Consider the following 22875-nt stretch of genomic DNA (forward strand, 5'->3'; position numbering starts at 1 on the left):
AATGTCTCAACACAATCCAAAACAGGGCGAGCATTATTTGGTGGACTTCCGATCGCGCCCGTGTTCACGTTAGTTTGGGGAAGTTGTGGCAAGGCACGGCGGTCCCTCCTGCCCCAGTCAGACGCCCGGACTGTCAGTGACGCGGTGGAGAAGTGATAAACGAGCCACCACACGCACAGAGACCACACGGTGGAAAGCCCCATCAAACATCTCACTGCATCGAGGGAGTGGTTAAAAACTGTGGGTTTATCTTCTGTGTGTCGCTAAGCCGGACGGAACGTGCGTGTTTAAACGTCTGGTTTAGAACAGGTGTCACACTCTATTTGTGTCATAGTCTTAAGGAACGAGTCATGTGTGGACACAACGGTTACTCCACCCGTCACCTTTAGATGGCAGCAGACTCACCCTAGTGGTCTACCGAGTCGCCCCCCCGCTCCCCTCCCAAGCCCTCGATGAACAGCGTTCCCCTCAGAGGGAGGTCAGAGGTCAGCCGCCCCCACTCCAGGGCTGCTCTGCGCCGACGCGTGTCCTGTACTCCCGCCACATCCTGAGGTTTGGTAAGGCCGTTTGTTGGAGACACTTAAGCTTAGACCGAAGAGCGAGAGCCCCCACAGAATGCAGTCCATATCGCGGCCCTGGGAGTGTGACCCTCAACGTGTGACCTCCTTTAACAGTCGGACGGGGTTCAAAGGAGAAGTTGGGTTTGATTCTCCATGTAGAACCGGTGAAGCCGCTCAGACCCTAGTTTGACGTGGCTGAACTGCACGTGTGCTTTCGTTCTCAACGCATTCCTTCCTGAAAACCATGCTTTACACAATATTGGAAGAAAGGTATCGAATGTACTAGTTTATTCAGAATGTATTAGTCCCTCAGACTAGGTTTCAAATGCATTAAATACTTTTTTATTAGATATAAAAGTAGTAATCCGTCTATATATTACTCTGCCTGTGTAAAATGTTCATCTGCGGTCAACAGGAGGTAGCCAAAATGTTATTGCACATTTTTAAACAAACCGTTTAAAAAGGTTCAATATCTGCTCCTTATAATGATGAGTTATCAGGGTCATCCAGTTGAGAAAAAGGCCCTTTTCTGATAAAATCAATGAAAACTTAAAAACTAAAAAGCAATAACTGACTGTGCAGAGGATAAAGACCATTTTGTGCTGAACCCACTCATTACCCAATCCCTCTACTCCTGTCCCGCGAAAGCATCCAAAAGAGTCGTTCCTAAACGTTGAAAGTGTTCAAAAGACTCTGCTCACTAACCCGCCTCAGGCTTCCCAGCAGGTACAGTACAACAGTGTGTGTGTGCATGTCTGTGTGTGGTCCCGCGGCAGTGCAGAGACTCTAGTCCTGGAGTCAGACGGTCCGGTTCCAAGGCATCCTGGTTTGGTTTTGTCCTCACTGGCCAATAGCAGCTACTAAACGTGTTACCAAGACGGCGTCTAACTACGGGCGTTACCTGCGTTGCGTCGTGGTGACAGGACAATAAATACAAACAAGGGACCATTACTTTGAAAGAACATTTCTCAAGAGAGAAACCCAAGTTGGTCCCGGTGGTCGCGGTGCAGAAAGCTCTGGAGAAGGAATTAAAAAAAAAGGAGGGGGAGAGTGGACCAGTACTAGTATTAAGTGGACCAGTACTGGTGTTACTGGAATGTGTGCGGGCTGAGCTCTCAGTGGAGTGCAGAGCTGGGCTGGGCGGGAACGCGGTTCGATTCCTCCCAACTACGTTGGGGGCTGCGGAGTGTGTGTGTACGGCGACCGGGCCGGCGTCGACGCTCGTGATACCGGCGGCGGCGGCGAGCATCGCTGACTCGGTCGGAGCGAGAAACAAAACTAAAGAACTGAAATGAGAAGTTCAAAGCGACCCTCCTCTCTCAGAGCGGGCCGGGTCAGGGGTCGGGGCGTGGGGCGGTGTTGACTTGACGGAGGAGGTGGTGGTGGTGGACAGGATAATCACCAGGTGCGGCGCTGCAGGGATGGGCTCCGGCCCTCTGCGGTTGGAGGAGAGGGGCGGTGCTGACGGGGGGGACTCAGAGCGGCATGAAGCGCGTGGTGTTGAAGAGCTCGGGGTTGAGGTCCTCCGCGTGCACCGCCCGGTGCAGAGACGGCTCCGACGCGCTGCGCTCGATCTTGGGCAGCAGGTCCTGCACCTGCTCCATCGCCACCAGGATCTGGGGGAGGGCAACCACGTCACTCATTGGACCTACGTCACCCATCTGATGTACAACACATTGATAGAACATCAACCACGTCACTCATCGGGTCTACGTCACCCGTCTGATGTACAACACATTTATAGAACATCAACCACGTCACTCGTCTGATCTACGTCACCCATCTGATGTACAACACATTGATAGAACATCAACCACGTCACTCATCGGATCTACGTCACTCATCGGATCTACGTCACTCATCTGATCTACGTCACCCATCTGATGTACAACACATTGATAGAACATCAACCACGTCACTCATCGGATCTACGTCACTCATCGGATCTACGTCACCCGTCTGATCTACGTCACCCATCGGATGTACAACACATTTATAGAACTTTCACTACGGCACTAATCTGATCTACGTCACTCACCGGATGTTATACACATTCATAGAACCTTCACTATGGCACTCATCTGAAAACATTCAAAGAACCTGCTCCATGGCCGCCAGGATCCGGAGAACGTTAATGGAACACATTTATAGAACCTGGGATCCAGCTGTCCTACTGGGTTCCAGCGGAACGTGTGGGGTGGCGCTGCCCAGAACCTGGGCCGGAGACCAGGAACTGCAGCGGCGGAGCTACGCCTTGTTCCCCGTTTGGTTGTGGATATATCCTCCCCAAAAAGAAAACTCATTTTGCGGGCGGATGGCGCTTCAGAAGGGGATTTAATCATTAAATGAAAGTTCTTTTACAGCGGCCGGACCACAGCGTTACATGCTTTCAGATCCCCGCCCCCGCCAACCTGAGGACTAGATGACCAACGTGAAGCTTAAGGAAAAAGAGCTCCCCGTTCACCCAGCTCTGAGCTCCTCTGCCTTCAGACTGAAGATGGTAATCTCAAGGCTGATTTATGAAACTAGTTCTGGTGGGCGGTGGCGTCGTCGAGACAAGACTCTTGAGGGCATATTGTGCATACCATAATTCACCTGGAGTCAAATCTGGGCGTCACCATTAAACCAACCTTATGTCATGAAATACCACACTATGGTCATTAAGAGCCATCGCATGAAATAAACCTATCTTCTCAACATCAAATGAAAAGCAGACTGCAGTGATACTACAGTATTAACGTGAACCGTTAAGCGAGCCTAGTAAGCGTTATGATTGCCATTAGAAGCCATGTCAGGCTGCTTGTTTCAGAACACAGTCCCGGACAAGTCTCGTCATGAGGGAACCAGGCTTTTCATTCAAAAGAATTCAGCATAGAGGTTAAGGGAGAGGGGATTAAGGAGACAGACAGAGACACAGAGAGGGAAAGAGAGAGAGAGAGACAGACTTAAACAGAGAGAGAGAGAGAGACAGAGACATAGAGAGAGGGGTCGTTTCATATGTAGAAGGCTCCCAGTCACCTGTGGGAACAGGGGCCTCTCGTCTCGTTTGAACTTCAGACAGTCGATAATGAGCCTCTTCATGGACTTGGGGGAGGTGGTGCCCAGCTTGCTGATGTCGGGAGACAGGTAGCCCCGACCCACCATGAAGATTATCTGAGGACGGGGGGGGACAAGGGCATGAGGATGTGGGTCTTCAGGAGGAGACCTGGTCTGGGGGCTTTGCCGCGCTCCTCCAGGTCCATGTGTTTGCATTGTGTAGGCAAACATTAAGTAGGTCATTACTTACAACCATTGTGTGCTTTTTTTCCCCCCATTCAGAATTCTCATCTCTCCTAGACTCAATATCTCATAAAGCAATTGCTGCTTCTAAAGACCATGAAAGGCCCTGGCACTCAATGTACGCACTCTTGCATGTTGCATGTTGCATGTTGTAATTCCTGGCACTGAAAAAGAAAATACTTAGCACGGAGATCCCTCTGGTGTCCACCTCCGCCCCCCATGCTCGGCTATGCAGATCAAATATCAATAGAGTTTTGAGTGTTTCCACTGTTTGAATCACTGTGTAGTTCCTTCTGCTGCAATGTGACAAGGTGAAACATGCGTTTTTTTCCTGATACGTGACAGCGTCTATCCAGTGTGCTTTGGTCAGTGAGTAACCCCTGCAGATATTAGGTTCTGTCTAGCTCACCCGGTAGATCGAAGCCTACCGGGGAGATCAGATGTGATCCGGGGCTGTACTGTACCGGGGAGACCCAGTGGACTGGCGGGGGGGCGAGAGGTGTCACCTGGTCTCTGTTGTTGATGTTGGAGTAAGGCAGGGTTCCAGACATCAACTCAAACAGAACCACCCCGTAGCCGTAGACGTCGGACTGGAACGTGTACGGGTTGCTGTCCTGCATGCGGATCACCTCAGGAGCCTAGAGGCAAAGGTCACAGGTTTAAGGTCAAAAGATCTTTGTAATAAGGTCAAAGGTTGTTTTTTTTTTCTATGGCGGGCAGGGAAAGCAAATGGAAGTTTTTGTAATAAATCAAATGATCTGTTAGGGTTCTGTTTGTGTGCTAACCCTAGTCTCATGAAGCCTTTATAAAAAAACACTTTTGACTTGAAAGTGGGATGGAAAATTCCTATGTTGTTTAGTTTTAATAATTTGAGCTTTGGTTTCTTCAGGTTGTATTATCTAGCCACCCCATCTGTCAACTGGCGTTAACTAGTTTCCCTTTGTTAACCTCTGGCCTGGTGGGAAGCTGCCACAAGGTCCCCCTTATCAAGACCAGAAGAACTCCTGTATGTCAGCATTTCCCCTTTCATGATATATGGACAAATGCATTGCGGGGAGGGGGTGAAACTGTTGAAAGGCTTGGTGAAACTGTGTCCAGGGCTCGAAACTGAGGTATGCCTATATTAAAAAGTATTACTATTGTGCGCTCTGATGCAGTTAGATGTCTCAGCTGTCCTAGACGCAATATCTCATCAAGGAATTGCCGAAGGAATTCAAATCATTGAAATGTCCTGGCACTTAATGTACGCACTTACTGTACGTTGTGCGTCCTTGCACTTTAAAACAGTACTTCACATTGTGTAGGATCTTATCCTATCTATCTTTGATGTATACGGGGGAATGGGTTAACCTAGCGATTGTTAGTGCTTGCCCCTTGGTTCTATGAACATCCTTACACTACCGACAGCGATTTTATGTTGTTTCTCTTTCTTCTGCCAAATGCACTTATTGTAAGTGGCTTTGGATAAGAGCGTCTGCTGGGTGTATATGTAAGGCCGGTGCCGTACCATCCAGAGGATGGAGCCGCTGGGCTGCTCCACCTGCATCGACCCGCTCCACCGAGACTTGACCGTGGCCAGGCCGAAGTCCCCTATCTTCACCGTCCAGCCCTCGTGGATGAAGATGTCTAGCGCCGTAGCTTAGGAGGTTTACCAAAGCAAAGCAAGGGTACTCCTCTCAAAAGACGGAGAGATTCAGGCGAACCGAGTGGCATGGAAAAATGTACTTTCTTCGGAGTTAGCAATGCCAGAAATTAGAAATGCAAATTGCATTTTTAAGCTGCTATCTAACTAAGGGTAGAAGCAGATTAAGAAGGCTTCATGCCTCGGTGGTTGGTGTCATTACATCGGTGGTGGGTGTCATGACACCCACCACCGATGATGGGACGATGTGAGACATTATTCCGATCAGAACAACGCCTCACAGCGCTCCATACTAAGAACAGTGGCGACAAGGTAGGCAGTGGGTATAGGAACATTACTTCTGGTATACAGAGTGAGAAATAAGCCTGCTTTAGGAGGACAATGGCATAAAGAAAATGTGCATGCAGAAGGAGTGGTCGCAGAACAGACCACTATTGTCTACCAACAACACAAAGATGGAAGTGCTGCTGGGTTAGTTTTCTCGCTCAATGCTCTCTTTGGCCAGTTTACATCACACAAGACCAAGTTCTTTGGGTCTCAGGGAAAGGATACTGTTTGATTTGAGGTCTCGGTGGATTATATTCTTCGCATGGAGATAACTGAAAAAGGGGAACAAAGAAAACATTGGAAGTTGAAACACCGATATTGTCAACGATACAGGGCACTTATTGCAAATAGCTGATCCCTGGATTTCCACATGAATAAAGTATCTAATTCAGGGTTTCCCGCAGGAAATGTGTTAGTTAAGGTGGTGGGGGTTGCTGTATGCACGTGGGGGGTCATGGTACATAAAATGGTATTATGTACCATAGTACAGTTAGTATTATGGTATATATAATGCCTATTTTCATGCAAACTGTCAGACTGTTGCCCTGCAGCCTGATCTTTACACAGAGATTGAATTTTCTTTGGACGACACAGTTAAAGATCCCATGACATGCCACCAGGTGCGGCGTGATTAGCCGCTACAAGCCGTTTTGGAAATCGGCTCCTTATGACATCACAGGTGGGCGTGTCCACCTGGATGTGTGCATGGGTGGACACGCCCACCTGTGATGTCACAAGGGGAAGATTTCCGAAACGGCTTGTAGCGGCTAATCACACCGCACCTGGTTGCATGCCATGGGACCTTTAAGGCGGCAGCCGTGTGAGCTGTAAAGGGCTGTGGGAAAGCCTGGAGACGGAGACGGCGGGACTCACTCCATGCCCTGCGCCGTCTGCCGGGCCACGTCGATGCGGCGCATGGTGCCGAACTTGGTGTCGGTGACGTGCAGGTGGCGGTACAGGCTGCTGCCCTCGCACCACTGGGTGATGATGGCGAAGTTGGGCTTGGTCATGTAGCCCATGAAGAGCAGGATGTTGACGTGGCGGGTCTTCCTGTGTCCCCGAGAGGAGGAGGAGGAGGAGGAGGAGGAGGAGGAGCAGGAGGAAGAGGAGCAGGAGGAGAGGACATTGGTCAGTAAGGTGTAGGTGTGGTTAGGGGAATCTTGCCCAAGGATACCTGCAGGTAGACTATGGGCAATACTACCTGGAACCTCCCTGCTCTGTGTCCAAAACAACCAGACTATCATGGCCTATGGTTACACCAAAAATAAATCTATTCAAAAGGGGGGCTGCTAGGGGGATGGGGGAGGGAGGGAGGGATCTCTCCCTCTCTCTCGGAGCTCACCTGAGGACCTGCATCTCGTTCTTGAAGGCCTGCAGCTGCTCCGGGGTGGGTTCCGTGACCTTGAGGATCTTGACGGCCACGTCGCCGTGCCACTTGCCCCGGAACACCGTCCCGAAGGAGCCGGAGCCGATCCTCTTCAGGATGGTCACCTCCCTGGAGTGCACCTCCCAGTAGTAGGTGGAGTCCCTGTATCCACCGCGGTGCTGGGGACGGGTTACAAAACACTCGCAACCAAACTCTGCAGAGCACCCTCCTCTTCCCCACCGTGTCACGGGAAGACTTTCTATCGTTTGCACTACAGCCTATAAGAGATGACATTTGCAAACCTATAAACATCCATTTAGATTAACCTTCGGCCACTCAGACCAGTTCTGAGTGGAACTGGTCCGAGTGGCTCTCAGACCAGTTCTCAGTGGAACTGGTCCGAGTGGCTCTCAGACCAGTTCTGAGTGGAACTGGTCCGAGTGGCTCTCAGACCAGTTCTGAGTGGAACTGGTCCGAGTGGCTCTCAGACCAGTTCTGAGTGGAACTGGTCCGAGTGGCTCTCAGACCAGTTCTGAGTGGAACAGGTCCGAGTGGCTCTCAGACCAGTCAGAACACTTCAGAGTGGAGCGCTTGAGCTTCGTTTAGAGCTACTCCCTTGATTGGACGCTTTGCTCTGCCTGGTGCAGAGCAAAGCGTGTCCCCGAAGCAGGAGGTGAGCTCCAGACCCCCCCGCGCTGACACCCACCACTTTCTTCTGGCCGTCCGAGGAGGAGGGCTTGCGCTCCTTGTGTTCCGAGGGGGACTTGGGGGGTCTCCTGCCGGGAGAGCCCAGCGACGAGGGGGGGCTGGTGGAGGGTTTTGGCGAGGGTTCTGGGCCTGAGCAGCGGGAGACACGGAGGACAGCTACAGTCAGTACAGACGGTGAGGCCCCACCGGGCGGACACAGACGGGGTTTGGTTCTGCGGGCTAAAAGGCCTTACCTGATGTGTTGAAGGATTTCAGCGCTCCCTGAAAGAGAAGGACGAACGACAACGTGAGTGATACGGACGGGTGACATGGCCGTCCCCTCGGCCTGATGCATGGCAGCACTGCCGATGAATCAGAACTGATGGTTCACATTTCATATTTTATGCTGATCGGTAGAGCGATTGCACCGCTCTACTGCCCACTAAGTGTTTATGAACCATTAGGCAGTAGTCAGTTCGTGACCATACAGGACGTCTTTGAGGCCGTTAACATAAAATTGGTCCTCTGCTAAAGTGGATCATCAAATATTTATCGCTTGTGTCAGCCGTCTCCTGCAACCCCATATGCATTATCAGGGGGGCCACACCCCACAGGAGCCAGGGTAACCTACCTCTATGATGCTTACCCTGCCCCAGGTTAGGGTCAGGGTAACCTACCTCTATTATTCTTACCTGACAGGTTAGGGTCAGGGGTCATAGGTTAGGGTCAGGGTAACCTACCTCTATAATGCTAGCCGGACAGGTTAGGGTCAGGGGTCAAGGTGACCTAACTATGATGCTAGCCCCAACAGGTTAGGGTCAGGGGTCACAGGTAGGGGTCAGGGGTCAGGGGTCAGGTCGACCTACCTCTATGATGCTGACCCCGGCGGGGCACACGCTGCTGATAATATGGACGTTGGGCGTGGAGGTGGAGCGGTGGCGCTGGAGTGACTGGCCCTCGACCCCCGGCGTGGGGAAGGGGAAGGCCGAGGTGGGGGACAGCAGGTCCATCCTGGGGCACAGACACAGGGAGCAGCCATGAGCGAGCGTATTCACCTCTGGGACACGGGATGGAGCCCTCATTCCCACACGGAATAAACAGGACAACCGTAACAGGAATCATACAAATTAAACAAGGATAAAAACGAGGAAGCATGTATGTCATCAAAAGATACTCAGTGAACCGTATCTATACAAAACACTGTTTGTAGTGGAAGAGTTGACACATAAAAAAAATGTAAACATTGACAGTTGAGGTAGACATTGTTGACGGACGTTATTGACATCTATATTGATCGTCTATTCCACGCTATTGAACTATACATGGGTTACATATACTAGGGCTGAACAATTTGGGGAAATAATCTAATTGCGATTATTTTTACCAATATTGCGATTGCAATGTAATGTGCGATTTGTATAATTTATTAAGTTCCTTATGTTGTGTATTATCCACTAAAACTAAATAAATCATTCTTTAGTATGACCAACACAACATTGGAAGCAGTCCAGTGGATGTGTTGAGATTAATTTATATTATAAACTTCTTTATTTAACTATTGAATTGTAAAATAAAAATAAATGAATCGTACTGATTTCCAGTCAGTAACGGTAACAAATCACTTTTTTTTTTTTTTTTTAATCGCAGCCTTTGCGATTTGCATACCGCATTCTATTACATCACGATTTTGATTTGAATGTGGTTAATCGTTCAGCCCTAGTGCCCACTATGCAGAAGTGTCTAGAGTGACTAAAGTGTGTCCAGTCTAGGCCACATTATCGAAACTACAGATAGCGGACCCGTTATACAAGTGCGTCTAAGGGGTCCATGTGGCTAACACTAGTGTCCGACACAAGTGGGTAGACACGAGCAGGCGTGGGTGGGCCAGGCGGAGGGTTCTTACCCAGCAGGGTCTGGGGTTAAGGCTAGGCCGCCCTGTGATATGGAGCTATCTGGCAGTATGGATATCTGTGGGTATTCCTCTGAACAGGCATTAGTCGGAAACCTGCACACGGACAGATGAGAACACACACACAACACAGTGATCAGAACAAAACAGTCGGATCGGGGAGGGACTGACGGTGAGGTGAGGGGGCTGTGGAGCAAAGACTGCTCACATTTCAGACGGTCAACCAAATAGGTCCTTGCATGTTTTCCTGTGCGAAAGCAAAACCGTATTCCTTCCCTAATGTGCAGTAGATGCCGTGTTAATCGCACTGTGGATTTCCTTACTGGAAGGTGTTCAAAGTGTGTGGCGTTAAAATTATACCGCAATTCTTTTGGATTAACCTTCCAACGAGACAAGTGAAAACATGAAAGTATGAAATCATAAAAAATTGATCATTGAAGCGATTTCCTCATCCTAAACCCCTTAGTCATTCGGTGTATAGAGTATCTGGTGTGGCTATCCCAGGGGCCTCTGAACAAACGAACCCAGAGCATGTCGTACGGTAAACTAGAGGCCTATCATGGTCTCACTAGGGCTGACCAGGTGAGCAAGGAGCAAGGAAGAAAATACATGGTACTGTCCTACAGTGGGGGGGTTTAATGTATTCTCCTATGGTCTATTTTAAATCAACCAAGCTCCGTTCTGTTCGGCCACATTCGTTATAAGATCAACGGTGGACTCTGCCGTCCAACTTCAACGACAGAAAATATCTAATCTTGTAGCGCAACATTAACAGAATCACAATACATATCGTATCGGCATTTCAAAGACTGCAGTGGTATGGTGAGGTCCCTGGCGGCTCACCGGTGAACACTGGTGAACACTAGTGAACACTGGTGAACACTGGTGAACACTGGTGAACACGGCCCAGCGTCCAGCCCCGAGAGCCCTACCGCTTGCTGATGGTGTCCATGTCCAAGCACACCGTGGGCACCTTGCTGCTGCAGTGCTGGTGGAACTTGTAGCCACAGGTCTGGCACCTGAAGCCGTTGAAGAGGAACTTGTGGCAGAAGTCACAGTAGGCCAACTTGAAGAAGGTCTTGCGGACCTGGAGTGTTTGAGATGAGAAAGAGCACAAAAGGCATTTAGGATGGAGCGTAAAAAAAAACAACACAAGAACGCTTATCAAGACGGACTCACGCTTCACAACAACAAAACCATGTTGTCACCTGGTTTGGGATTTTATTATTCATCATTCAGCTGCCACTCAAAGCTCTTTACAACATCGCCTGGCATCCACACATTCACACAGCGACGACGGAGTCCACCCTGACAGGCGACGGCCAGCTTGTCGGGAGCAGTTAGCGGGAGGCGTCTCGCTCAGAGACACCTCGACACTCTAGCTAGGAGGAGCTGGGGATCGAACCATCAACCTTCCGGGTACCGGCCAAGCCGCTCTACCCCCTGAGCCACCGGCCTCCCCGGGTGGCACACGTCCAAGGGCTGTGGCTTGCTGCCGCCATTTGGCCACCGAGGGGGATGTTCCCGGGGTTAATTGGGGCTACTTACGAAGTTGTGCATGGTGAGGGGCACGTCGTCCAGCACCTCCACCAGCAGCTCCTCTCCGACCAGTGGAGTGATGTCCGTGCTCCACTCCGTCAGCCGCTTCCGCCTGGCCGACAGGACACAGACGGGCGTGAGACACGGCCCCTTACGGTGCTCTTATGGTTTCAAACTACACCGTGCTTCAAGAGGAAACAATTCCCTTGAACACCCAACAGTCGACCGCTTCATTAGGACGCATTCCAAGTTGTTCTATAAGTGTGCATTTAACCCATGTCCGTGCAATTTCTGTCAAATAAATAATAAAACACTATAATAAATTATAATACTGGATGGTACCTAAATCTATCTAAATTAAAGGTTTTTAAATTTGTTCTAATTGAGATACCAGATATCTCAAAAAGAAATACATGCAAAAATGTATCATAAACAAGAAATACCCCAAAATAAGATTGAATACACAAACACACACACAGAAAGTTGAAGAGAATTCACAGACAGTTGCAAAATATGCAAGCACTAATTAATATTACTGTAAACACAAAAACACTGGACTTTAATTTCTATTGGAACATAATTAATACGCGTGTCTTGACGGTGTGTGTGTGTGTGTGTGTGTGTAGTTTTAATGCGACCCATGTCTCATATCTAGTCCATGCTATCATGCTCCTGATCTCCGCCGCGGCCCCATTCCAACGCCCGGCCACTCACACCGGCCGGGCCTGACAGTAGGCGATGTGGAATGCGGCCCTGAGATCACTGCGCGGTGGGTGAAGACCGTGCAGAGGGTGATGCGATCTCTTACCCTTCCAGGAGGCGGAACACAGCGCAGCAGTCCTGCGTCAGACCCCTCATCCTCAGGGCTTTGTCCAGGCTGTCGTACACCGTCTGACCGGGCCGGACGGTGACCTACGGGGGGGGGGAGGGCGTCAACGGGGCAGTTCTCCAGGGGACGGTGAGCGCCGCGTGGACGCGCACAACGCTAGACTGTTCAGGGGGCTCCCTCTTCGGCGATTTAAAAAGGCTTTGCTCCCGATTTGTCTACGTTGTTTTGTAACTGGTTGATGTTTTAACATCGATTTCAGACACTGTTTTATTGTTGTCGGCTACTGATACAACTGAGACTGAAAAAAAGGAATATTACGACATTCATTTAGGACAAAAAACTGAGAATCAACCCCATCAAAAGAAGAAAAAAACCTCAATGTGTCTGGAGATATTATAGCTGAAGGACTAGGGCCATGTTGCACCGAGGAATCCAACGCATAACAAGAGCTGGAAGCAACAGGCCACAGCTGTTGGCACATGGCACCGACTGTGCAATCGCTTACTCATTAACAGGCTGTGAAATATAGCAGGCCTGATGAAGGCAATAACACTTACAAATGAGTGTTGTCCCGCAGAAAATTAACCCATTCACAGGGGTAATCATTCTAGATGAGCCACCACAGAGTTAAAAAGCAGAGCCGACAGTACTCGGCGGGAGGATGGGGTAGCTGTGGCTAGGCAGAGCCGGGTCGGTTCACCTACTTGCTCATGAATGACTAGCGTCCTCGGATAAGAGCATCTGCTGAACAGGGTGGTGCTCAGGGTGCTTGTCTTTAAGGGTTACCGGGTTCAAACAGCCATGTTCTCTGTCTGCCTGTAGGCATCCAAGAGCAAGCTACCCAACCTGCAATGCCACGACATAAATCTCGTAGATACAAATCGCTTCAGGTTGCTTTGAGTTAAAGCTATTCAAAACGGTATAAAGTAACTATTAGTTAATTGTTAAAAGGCTGTATTTGCATCTCGGACCTTGGAAAATGATGTTAAGTAAGTATAACTTAACCAGTAAAAGGCTGAATTGTGTTTGCATCTCACCACATTCCTCTGGTTGTGCGGAAAGGGATGTTAAGTAGCTAGTACTTAACCAGTAAAAATCTGTATATGCCTCTCAGTCCTCTGGTTGTGGAGTAAGTGATTTTAAGTAACTAGTACTTAAGCGTTGAAATGCTGTATTTGCGTCCCACTCCTAGGGCTGGGCGATTAATCAAATTTTGATCGTGATTTCGATTTTTGCGTCAAACAATCACAAAATTAACATAATCGCTTTTTTTTTCATGTTTTATAGAAAGGGCAGAACAGCTGGATACATATCTGTATATGATTTTAGATTGGAACATTTTCTTTTTGACCATTTTGTGCATTTTTTTAAGGCGAAACTTCAAAGTTCAAATAATCGTTATGATTTTTCCCATAATCAAGCAGCCCTACCCACTCCTCCGGTTGAGGAGAAAGGTATTTTAAGTAACTAGCGCTGAACCAGTAAAACAGCTCACCACAGTCCTCTGTTTGTTGGGCAGGAACACCCTGATGGTGCCCCCACCTCGCGGAGCATCCTCTGGACTGGTCTCCCCTGAGGAGGAGCACGAGGAGGAGGTGGAGGACATGGTGCTTGGCGGGGACGAGCGGGGGACACTGTGACTCGTCAACCTCCAGGGGGCTTCATGCACTTGGGATCCGGGAACGAGAGGAGGGTTCACCTGGAACCTAACAACATGCTACCGTTACTACCGCGTGACGACTGAACTGTAACCCAACTGTAAAGGGCTGCCCTAGACAAACACTTGTGGACAGCGTCTTATGCTGGCCATCTGTGTTGTATATGAGGAATGGGTTAACCTAGCAAATGTAACTATGAACATCCTTATTGTACAGACATTGAACAATTGGTGTTTCTCTTTCCTCTGAAAAATGTATTTATTGTAAGTCGCTGTGGATAAAAGCCCCTACTAACTGCGCTTAATGGAAATGGAAATGACAGAAAGGCCTACTTTGTGTTGTGTGTACACCTGCATAACTCGCAGCTTCTCCCATCCCTTCTTCTCAAAATACGGCACTTTTGTTAAAGTCACTTTTAGTGACTGCAATCATGCACTACATTTACTATACTAACCGTCATTGTTATACTATACACCTCAAACATATCACTTTAATAACTAACTTACAAACAAAGCACTAAATAGCAAGCACTTAACTCAAGTTCTTTATATGGCCTTTTTTTTTTACCGTAATGGTACATGTAGAAATGTAAACAAATGCTCAACATCTTTGCACATTTATGTTACGCCACACGTCGACAATGTATATTCCATGTGCAATGTAGGACCGAGCCATGTTCAACTCGTCAGTGGCAGCGGATTGAGCTGAAGTCAGCCAAACCTCATGGGTACACATCAGCAAAGCACGGCTGTCAGTGCATCTCTACCGTACATTAAAAAATGACAGGAAGGCGGCCAGGCGTTTGACACTTGATGATGCTGCAGCATCCCAATAAAAACACTAAACATACACTGAAACAACTTCTGACTCCATTCAAAACCATCGCGTCTAGACCCGTACAGTGGACCAAATAAAACGCTGTATTTAAACTCACATACACCTCAGAACTTCAGGGTGAAACACACAGACGCTGTCAATGGTTAAAAAGCCATTAAAAAGTGATTCAAACAGTTCAAAAAGGCCCCTCACTACAAAGCACTTCATGGAGGGGAGGACAGAGCTACAGCAATTTAATAAGTCTGCCTTCAATCAGAACGACGATAACAGTGTAGCTTAGCATCGGGGGTTCTGATCTGACATGTCGTAATGATGGGAGGCTTTAGGAAGGAGCGATCCCTACTGCGGTCGTCTCCCCACGCCACCGCCCGGTCTCCCCGAGAGCCAACCGTGGTAGGCAGCGCTCCTTCATAAAGCCCCGATGTTGACTGATCCTGACGTCTGACGCGCCACCCCGCTCCGCACGGGACCGGGATTAGCACGTAGCCATGCTAAGCTAAACCAAGTTAACGCTAGGGGGCTAACCACAGTAGTTTAAGATCGGATGCTAAGCTAAGCGTGGCTAACGCTGACGGGCTAACCGCAGTAGCATAACCGCGGATGCTAAGCTAAGCGAGGCTAACGGTAACGGGCTAATCGCGGTAGCTCAAGCTCGGCGATGCACGCCAATGCTAGCGAGCTAACGCGGCTAATGACTGTGGTGGTGGCGGACCGAACCGCGTCGGCTTTGTCAACTTATTTCCATGACTTTGTCGGAGCGGATGCGAATAACGTGCAGTTCGTCCGGGTAGAGTAAGAGTTTGCCGTTTCTGTGGTTGTTTCGTCGCCAGATTAAACCCCCGAAAACGAAGTGTTTTATCCGGTTTGAGTGGAGCTGAAACTCTTACCTGGAGCAGCCATCTTGAAAGCTCTCAATCTCAAAATCGGATCTCGTCGAGAATTTCTGGGAAAACGGAAAACCTCCGCGATGCAGTCTCCTGATTGGACGGCCACTCGACGCCACGCCCACAGTCACCACAACCAGATACAAGGTGCGCGAGCGGTGGAGTTTATTTTATTATGGTGAGTTTTTCAAATTTGATGCCTCACTTTGCAATCTTGAATCTGTTTACATCTTGAAACAAATAACGCACTTCCATATTCAACCGCTCTTAAAAACATTCAAAGTACTTTTAATTCTCTTAATTCCTTTCACTCAAAATTAAAGAAATACATAAAAATTGGTGTACATAAATGAAACAATTAATAGATATTGCAAATATTTTAATCACATAAATGGATCAGATACAAATGAAATGCAAAGATACAGTAAAAATGCATACCCTTGCCTTATTCACAACACATAGCAAAACATAATGACCACATAATCATCTGAACTGATGAAGTGGGGGTGGGGGGGGGAAATAGATCCTACTCCACACTGAGGAACTTCCTCTTCCTGGCTGTGTTGGTGTATGCGTGGTGGCGCCATTCGATGTCTGCGGCGCTCTCGTTTTCAAGGGTGCCTAGCTTGATCATGTACACTAGAGAAGACACGCAGAGTTAGAATAAAAACCAGAACCTCCACACGCTAGAGCCACATAGAATAGATGAATACAGGATTAAAGAGGATGTAGTTCGACCTAGTAAGTCACGTGGCTATCAGACACCGCTCCAGTTAGAAAATCTGCCTTTCCTGTGGTTTAGTGACATCACAAGTGGGCGTGTCCCCCTAGATGTACATCACCCCTTTAAACATTCTGTAAGACAATTACCATGGAGATGCAACTCAAACTAAACCACTTGAGATGACTGCATTCAGTCCAGCTTGTGCAGGGAGTTGAAATGCTCCCTCTAGCATCTACTCTTTGAGGGATCATGGTTTCAACAGGGTCATACTTACATTTCATCTCGAACCTGGGTCCTACTTCTGTCAGGGCAACGTTCTTGTGGTCCGTTTTCTTATAGGTGTGATGTCTGCAAACACACAAAACAATTTAGATCCTTAACATCATCACCCGACAAACATGGAATATAATGCCATATTTAATATTTATAATTAAATATATATAATGCCCTAATCAATGTGTTTTCATGTTGACCTGAAGGAAATGAAGTCCTCCTGGTTGGAGAAGGTAATCACGCGTTTGCTGTCGTCTTTGGGCACTGGGAACAGATACTTCAGGATGTTGGACACCTGTAGGGACAACAAGACTTCATTTAAACATGCTTACAGTTTCTCGATTGTATACACACAAAAAAATGGAACTATGCACACAATTCTGAAAACTTGATGCTCATGCATCAACTACAAGACTCCAGACTGCTAAACTATAAGGACAATTCCACTGTTTTCACATTTTTGCTAAACTCTAAGCACAAATCTCATCATATGGCACACTTGGTTCACCTGGATCACACTGGCCTTCAAAACGCAACAACTTATTACCAATAAGTCTAACTCACTTCTCACCTGTTCAAACTCAACTGGCAAAACACTTCAATCATGTGTCAGAGCATTAAAGAGGACTTGGTGAGCTCTACTGTGTTGTAGATACGGTCCTTTGGCCTGATCAGGATTGGAGGTGGGATACATACTGATTTACATGTAGATCTGTTTCACCTCATTTATATTCTTATTTTTTATTGGCTTACGAAAAGCTTTTTATGCAGTCAGTTCACCTGAACATTTTACTTATAACAGTAAAAAAAAATAAAATAATTTGTTACCTTTTTGTACTTGTACTGTTTTCATCATTATATCACCCGAAAGACAGTCAAAACTAGGGATGGGCATAATTAATCGATGCTCGATAATTGATCGTTAAGAAATGCGTCGATCAATTTATATTGTTATCGATCAAAAGGACGGAGAAATAACAAATCTAACCACCAGGGTGCGATGTTTTATTATTTCTAAGGACAAAAACGTAACAGCCAAATGAGCGGCAGTTGACTTGTGACGCAGCTCATTTGGAAACTTGCCAGCAAAGCAAGATTAGCCTAAACATGAAGCGGTCCAAGCGAAGTGTTGCGTGGGACCACTTCGATTTAAAAAACGGAGACGTTCACTGTACACACTGTGATGCCGTGTACAAGTATAATTCCGCGACGACTACTATGATGTATCACTTGAAAAACGCACATCCGACCTTGTTGGCCGGCAGTTCATCCTCCTCTCAACCTACCATCACCTCGGTCCTAGCTAGGAGGAGCTGCAACTCACAGCGGGCAGATAAAATTACTAAAGGAATCTGCAAGTTCATTCAGACAGACATGCTGCCTATAAGTGTAGTTGAAGGCAAAGGTTTTTGGAATCTGATGGATATAATGGAACCAGCCTATCACATTCCATCACGGCGCACAGTCACCAGACTCATTGAAACGCAGTATGAAGAAAGAAAAGAGGAGTTGTTTAAAAAGTTGGCCAAAGCTGAGAGTGTTGCTCTCACGACAGACTGCTGGACAGCTTTAACAGCTGAGAGCTATATTACCATCACTTGCCACTACATCGGCGATGACTGGGAAATGAACTCGGCTGTCCTGTTAACAGAAAGCCTGCCAGGCCGTCACACAGCCGACTGTCTCGCGGAGAAATTGAATGGGGCTGTGGAGCAATGGGGAATTGAAGGCCGAGTAATCGCCTGCGTACATGATAACGCGGCCAATATAGTCGCTGCTAACCGTCCAACCAGAGTCAGCTGGGTTTCCGTTGCCTGCTTTGCCCACACCCTCCAGCTGGCCATAAATGACGGCTTTGCACTTTACCTGAATCGGGTAATCTCCGCGGCTGGCAAACTGGTTGGTCACTTTAACCACAGCACAGTTGCCAGCAAAACTCTGCAAAAAAAACAAGAACAAATGGCCCTCCCAAGCCACCGGCTTATTCAATCATGTAAAACACGTTGGAACTTGGTCTGTGAAATGTTCGATCGGCTGGTGGAGCAACGGTGGGCTGTTGCTGCTGTCCTGTCGGACCGCACCGTGACCAAGCTCCAGGACGCCAGAATCCTGGAGCTGAAAGATGAGCATTGGCGGCTGATGGAGGAAATGCAGCCTGTGCTGAGAGCACTAAAGTGTGCCACCACCGTCATGTCTGCGGAGAAGGACGTCTCCATCTCCAACACTTATCCCATCACCTTCGGACTCATCAATGCCCATCTGATGCGCAAAGAAGGAGACGGGCCCAAGGTTATCGAGTTCAAAACTAAAGTGCGGTCGTCCCTCAGCACCCGAATGAATGTAAGCTACATTTAGTTAAGTTTCAATATGCCCAATAGCAAAAATGTTACAAGTAATAAGAATTACAACATAGCCTATACTTACATGCCTCTTATTGGATAGCCTAGATACGTTTTCCATTTAGCATTATAGATGCACAATTATTTCTGATTATTGATTTCCCCGCATCATTTATTTTCAGGTTCAGTCTGCTGAATTTGTATCATCGGCCCCCATGCTTTCAGCAATGCTGGACCCTCGTCACAAGCACCTGAGCTTTCTGACACCTGCACAGACAGTAGTTGCTAATGCGAAATTAGTTGAACTGGGAGAGGCAGTGGAGACAGGCCAGGAGGCTATCGAGCAGGCTGGGGGGCACGCGGACGAAGGGAGCGCAAACACTGGAGCGGCCGCAGCCGCCACACAGGCATCCGCTATGGCACTTCTCCTCGGGGAGCAGTACTCCATTATACTGGACACTGGCATTGACACAGAGGTTAATAACTTTCTGAAGGATACCCCCCCACCCCTGGATTGCAACCCTGCCGACTGGTGGAAAGTGAATGGGAGGAGGTTCCCCAGGCTGTCAAAGTTAGCGCGACAGTACCTTTGCATCCCCGCAACTTCGGTCCCGTCAGAGCGGGTGTTTTCTGCTGCTGGACTGACAGTAACAAGGCTGCGTTCGCGGCTTACCCCCGAGCATGTTAACATGCTTATATTTCTAAATAAAAATATGTAGGCTGGAGTTAGACAGTAGGGACAGTCACCACCGAACGTGAGTCGTTCTTTTTGTTTTAATGTGTCGTCTCTCGCTCCGCTTTTCTTTCGGCTTGGTGCCTCTCGGAGTCGTTATTTTGTCGAAACTGTGAAATCTTAGCCTTGTATGTTCAATAAGGTATTGCTTTTAGATAGTAGTTCATTTAATTGTTTGTAAATGGGTGGCGTGGCTCATCTTTTTGTTGCGAGCCTTTGCCATTGTTCGGACTTTACGAGCGCCGCATCTATAACCTATAATGCCTGTATTTATTATTTTAAAACTGTTAAACATGTAGGTCTTCAAGTTAACTATTGTATTCATTTTGGCCCATACATTATTGTTGTAATAAAGATTTAATTGATAAAAACATTTTTTATTTTTACCAACGGGAATTTCAATATAGCCTATAGAAAAAAGTTAATGATTAATCGATAATTGATCGATAACTCTAGCGATGCTCGATCAAGGAAATTTCTTCAAATGCCCATCCCTAGTCAAAACATTTTCTTACTGTAGTGTTTTTCATTTTACTTATCAGTGCAATTACTGTACTGTAATTTACCAAAATAGGTAACATTGGTGTATTGTCAGAACAATGTTGCAGCATCAACTTTAGGTGTACAGTATGACTCTGGGAAGCTGGGATTGTGAGTTTAGCCCATTGGAGCTTATTGGATAGACAAATATGCATTGTATCCTATTCTGACACGATTGTGTCAATGCAATATTTATATGATATATTCACAGTATTGTATTACAATATGGCAACAGTCTCTATACTATATGTAACACCTAATTGCAACTTTAAAAACGAAAGCTATTTCTGAACAATTTTATACATTGGAATATGTAACATGGCCTCTTAAAGCCAAAACATAGTATTTTGATGGAAGTGTTTTGAATTTATCACACCAGTGTTTAATTGATGCTAAAGAAAAATCAGTTTTCAGTAGAATTTGTGTAGTTTTGACAAAATGATTAACTCTTCTCAGGTTTGTGTTTAGAGTTTTGAGAAATTGAGCAATAGTTTCCGAAAACGTGTTTAAACGATTGAGAAAAACTGTAAACATCCGTTAAGAGCACATAGATGCGGTTCCTAGTGTCCATTGCTCGACAAGAAGGCAAAGTATGTTTCTTGAGCGAGTATCCATTGGTGTATCCTCACAGGAATTGTTTTAGCAAATCTTCAAATACGTCAGAAGTTTACATATCCCATCATGCACATGGATCACGTCAACGCTGCTGCATGGCCACATAAAAAAACAATTGGTTGCGATTGGTCAGATCGTCAACAGCCAATGTGTACTTCATGGTGCTGCTGGTGGTCTCAGCCCGAGTGATTGGGCCTCATCTGGAGGAGCATCAGGGACAGGAACTGAAACGCACCCTGAGGAAAGAGACCCAGGTACTCACCCTTCTGCCCAGGCGGGAGGTGAAGTTGTCGAAGATGAGGTGGGGGAAGGCCTCGGACATGGTGCCTATGTCGGGGACATCATGCCTCATCACCACGTTGTACAGAGTGAAGTAGGCGGTGGGCCCAAATGGCAGGTGGCACACCATCAGGCCATCTGGAAACATACGAGACGGACACCACTCGTTCACACACTGCGGAATCATGCAGCCTTTGGCAAGCTTTGGTGTCTAGCCCGTTCCAGCAAACGCCTTCGCTTTGAATGTGTTGGACGGGTGTTGATCGCGGGATACGGTAGCTGTGTTCACACACTGAATACATGTGAAGATCACATATCAAGAAGTACATTATGCACAGACATGAGAGCTCCTACATCATATCACATTAACAAGCAAAATAACAGTCTTCTGTAATATTTAGGTTATAATACATCCTATCTCCACAGTTCACTCAATATATGCCAATGCTAATGCATAGCTTTGTTGTATATGGGGAAGGGGTTAACCTAGCAATTGTTAGTAATTGGCACTTGGTTCTATGAACATCCTTACTGTACCGACAGCGATATATTGTCGTTTCTCCATCTTCTGACCAATGTACTTATTGTAGGTGGCTTTGGATAAAAGCGTCTGCTAAACGGCCTCAATGTAAAACGTAATGAGGCCTGGCTGCCTTGAGGCCGGTCCATGCTGTGTATTTGGGGGTCTTCCCCGTGACTGGGTCAGGATTGGGCGTTGTGCTGTACCTGGCTGTCCTCTGGTCTCGTGGATGACCACCAGGTCGGTGACGTTGTTGGCCCTGCAGGCCTTCACTAGGGACCCCACCTCGTGGTTTCCTCTGTTCATCCTCTGGGCGCCCGGGAAGATGAGCTTCACCTCCTGAGGAACACACGTCATCACACCACTGGACCTACTCAAGTCATTTAGCAGCATCAACGCTTTACCACCTAGTCCTTTAAAGAGGCACTCTGCGTGCCGTGTTTTGTTTCCCCAGGCATGCGTGTCTGACCCTGATCCAAACGCTGACCTTAGCGAACATCTTGAGGCGGGAGCTGGGATCTCTCGACGTGGTGATCATGATCTTAGGATCCTCCACGCCCGCCCACTTGTACTCATCGTCCATGTGAGAGGTGGCTCCTGTAGCCGGCACAGTCGTCACAACACAGTCGTCAGATAAGGAAATACACTGCCTTTGATTCATATAGTTACGAGTCAATGAAGACACTGACCTTCTGCGCCTTCGTCGTCATATTCCAGGAGTTTCTGTAACTGCAGGGCGTCTTTTCGCACTTCAGTTGGGAGGAGACGATTCTCTGAAAGGAAACAAAACAAGAGAAAGGGAAATCATGAATCGATCACGCTTGTTGCCTGCAACCAAGGACTTCACCATTGAAAGATGAAGACACCGCATGGACTACTGTGAAAGGTTCAGCTCTTGAACATATCTCACCTTCGAGAGCAGCCTTCAGCTTCTCCTTCTTGTCCTCGATGGTCCTCTCCCGGTCCTCCTGGGCCTTCCTGTACAGGTACTCCCGCCTCAGTCGAACCTCTCGACGGAGCTACACACAAACCCACACAACCAGGTCAGTTCAACTACCAGACCCAAAGGAAAAACACACAAATATATCACAGCTCTGATCCTTGTTCATGTGGTCAACAATATGATTAAGGTCAGAGGAGTGTTTGATATCGTCGTCGATTTCCGTGGTTTCTCAACACGGTATATTGGTGCATTTATAGAACTGTACGAACCATTATTATGTTGTCTGGTAGCAGTCTCTCACATGTACTACTGACGACTACGACGCAACAACGTGTGTCCTCATTGGTCGGCCGCTCGACCAATGAGGCCGGTCGATACTGCTTCACTCGATC

At 47.6% G+C, this 22875-nt stretch overlaps 2 protein-coding genes across 2 annotated transcripts; both read right to left on the minus strand.

The window, feature by feature from the left end:
• Positions 1–15536, minus strand: araf (A-Raf proto-oncogene, serine/threonine kinase). The gene is made up of 16 exons (XM_079745084.1): positions 15521–15536; positions 13634–13844; positions 12118–12221; positions 11319–11421; positions 10703–10857; positions 9765–9866; positions 8728–8872; positions 8116–8143; positions 7881–8011; positions 7151–7353; positions 6682–6858; positions 6034–6080; positions 5347–5465; positions 4346–4477; positions 3579–3713; positions 1–2176 (listed from the first exon to the last, which is right to left on the minus strand). The coding sequence occupies exons 2-16, from the start codon at positions 13742–13744 to the stop codon at positions 2036–2038; spliced, it is 1833 nt and encodes a 610-aa protein (XP_079601210.1). The 5' UTR covers positions 13745–13844; positions 15521–15536; the 3' UTR covers positions 1–2035.
• A 345-nt stretch (positions 15537–15881) lies between these two features.
• imp4 (IMP U3 small nucleolar ribonucleoprotein 4) lies at positions 15882–22801 on the minus strand. The gene is made up of 9 exons (XM_079730979.1): positions 22753–22801; positions 22451–22559; positions 22230–22313; positions 22028–22137; positions 21747–21879; positions 21004–21158; positions 16715–16809; positions 16516–16589; positions 15882–16156 (listed from the first exon to the last, which is right to left on the minus strand). Exons 1-9 carry the CDS (start codon positions 22753–22755, stop codon positions 16044–16046), a joined length of 876 nt encoding a protein of 291 aa, XP_079587105.1. The 5' UTR covers positions 22756–22801; the 3' UTR covers positions 15882–16043.
• Positions 22802–22875: the final 74 nt, after the last annotated feature.

Source organism: Pollachius pollachius (assembly GCF_949987615.1).
Source record: "Pollachius pollachius genome assembly, chromosome: 1".
Taxonomy (NCBI): domain Eukaryota; kingdom Metazoa; phylum Chordata; class Actinopteri; order Gadiformes; family Gadidae; genus Pollachius; species Pollachius pollachius.

Bases quoted from the DNA above. Each gene is read 5' to 3' on its own strand.
- araf (XM_079745084.1), bottom strand. From the start codon at position 13,744: ATGTCCTCCACCTCCTCCTCGTGCTCCTCCTCAGGGGAGACCAGTCCA. The intron at 8,873-9,764 runs GTAAGAACCCTC...TCTGTGCCCCAG, and splicing joins TTAACCCCAGACCCTGCTGG to GATGGACCTGCTGTCCCCCA. The intron at 5,466-6,033 runs GTATCCTTTCCC...CTACGGCGCTAG, and splicing joins CCGAGACCTCAAATCAAACA to ACATCTTCATCCACGAGGGC.
- imp4 (XM_079730979.1), bottom strand. The intron at 21,880-22,027 runs GTCAGCGTTTGG...TGTGTTCCTCAG, and splicing joins GCCTCAAGATGTTCGCTAAG to GAGGTGAAGCTCATCTTCCC. The intron at 16,810-21,003 runs GTGAGTACCTGG...TTGTCCCTACAG, and splicing joins CCTCCCGCCTGGGCAGAAGG to GTGTCCAACATCCTGAAGTA.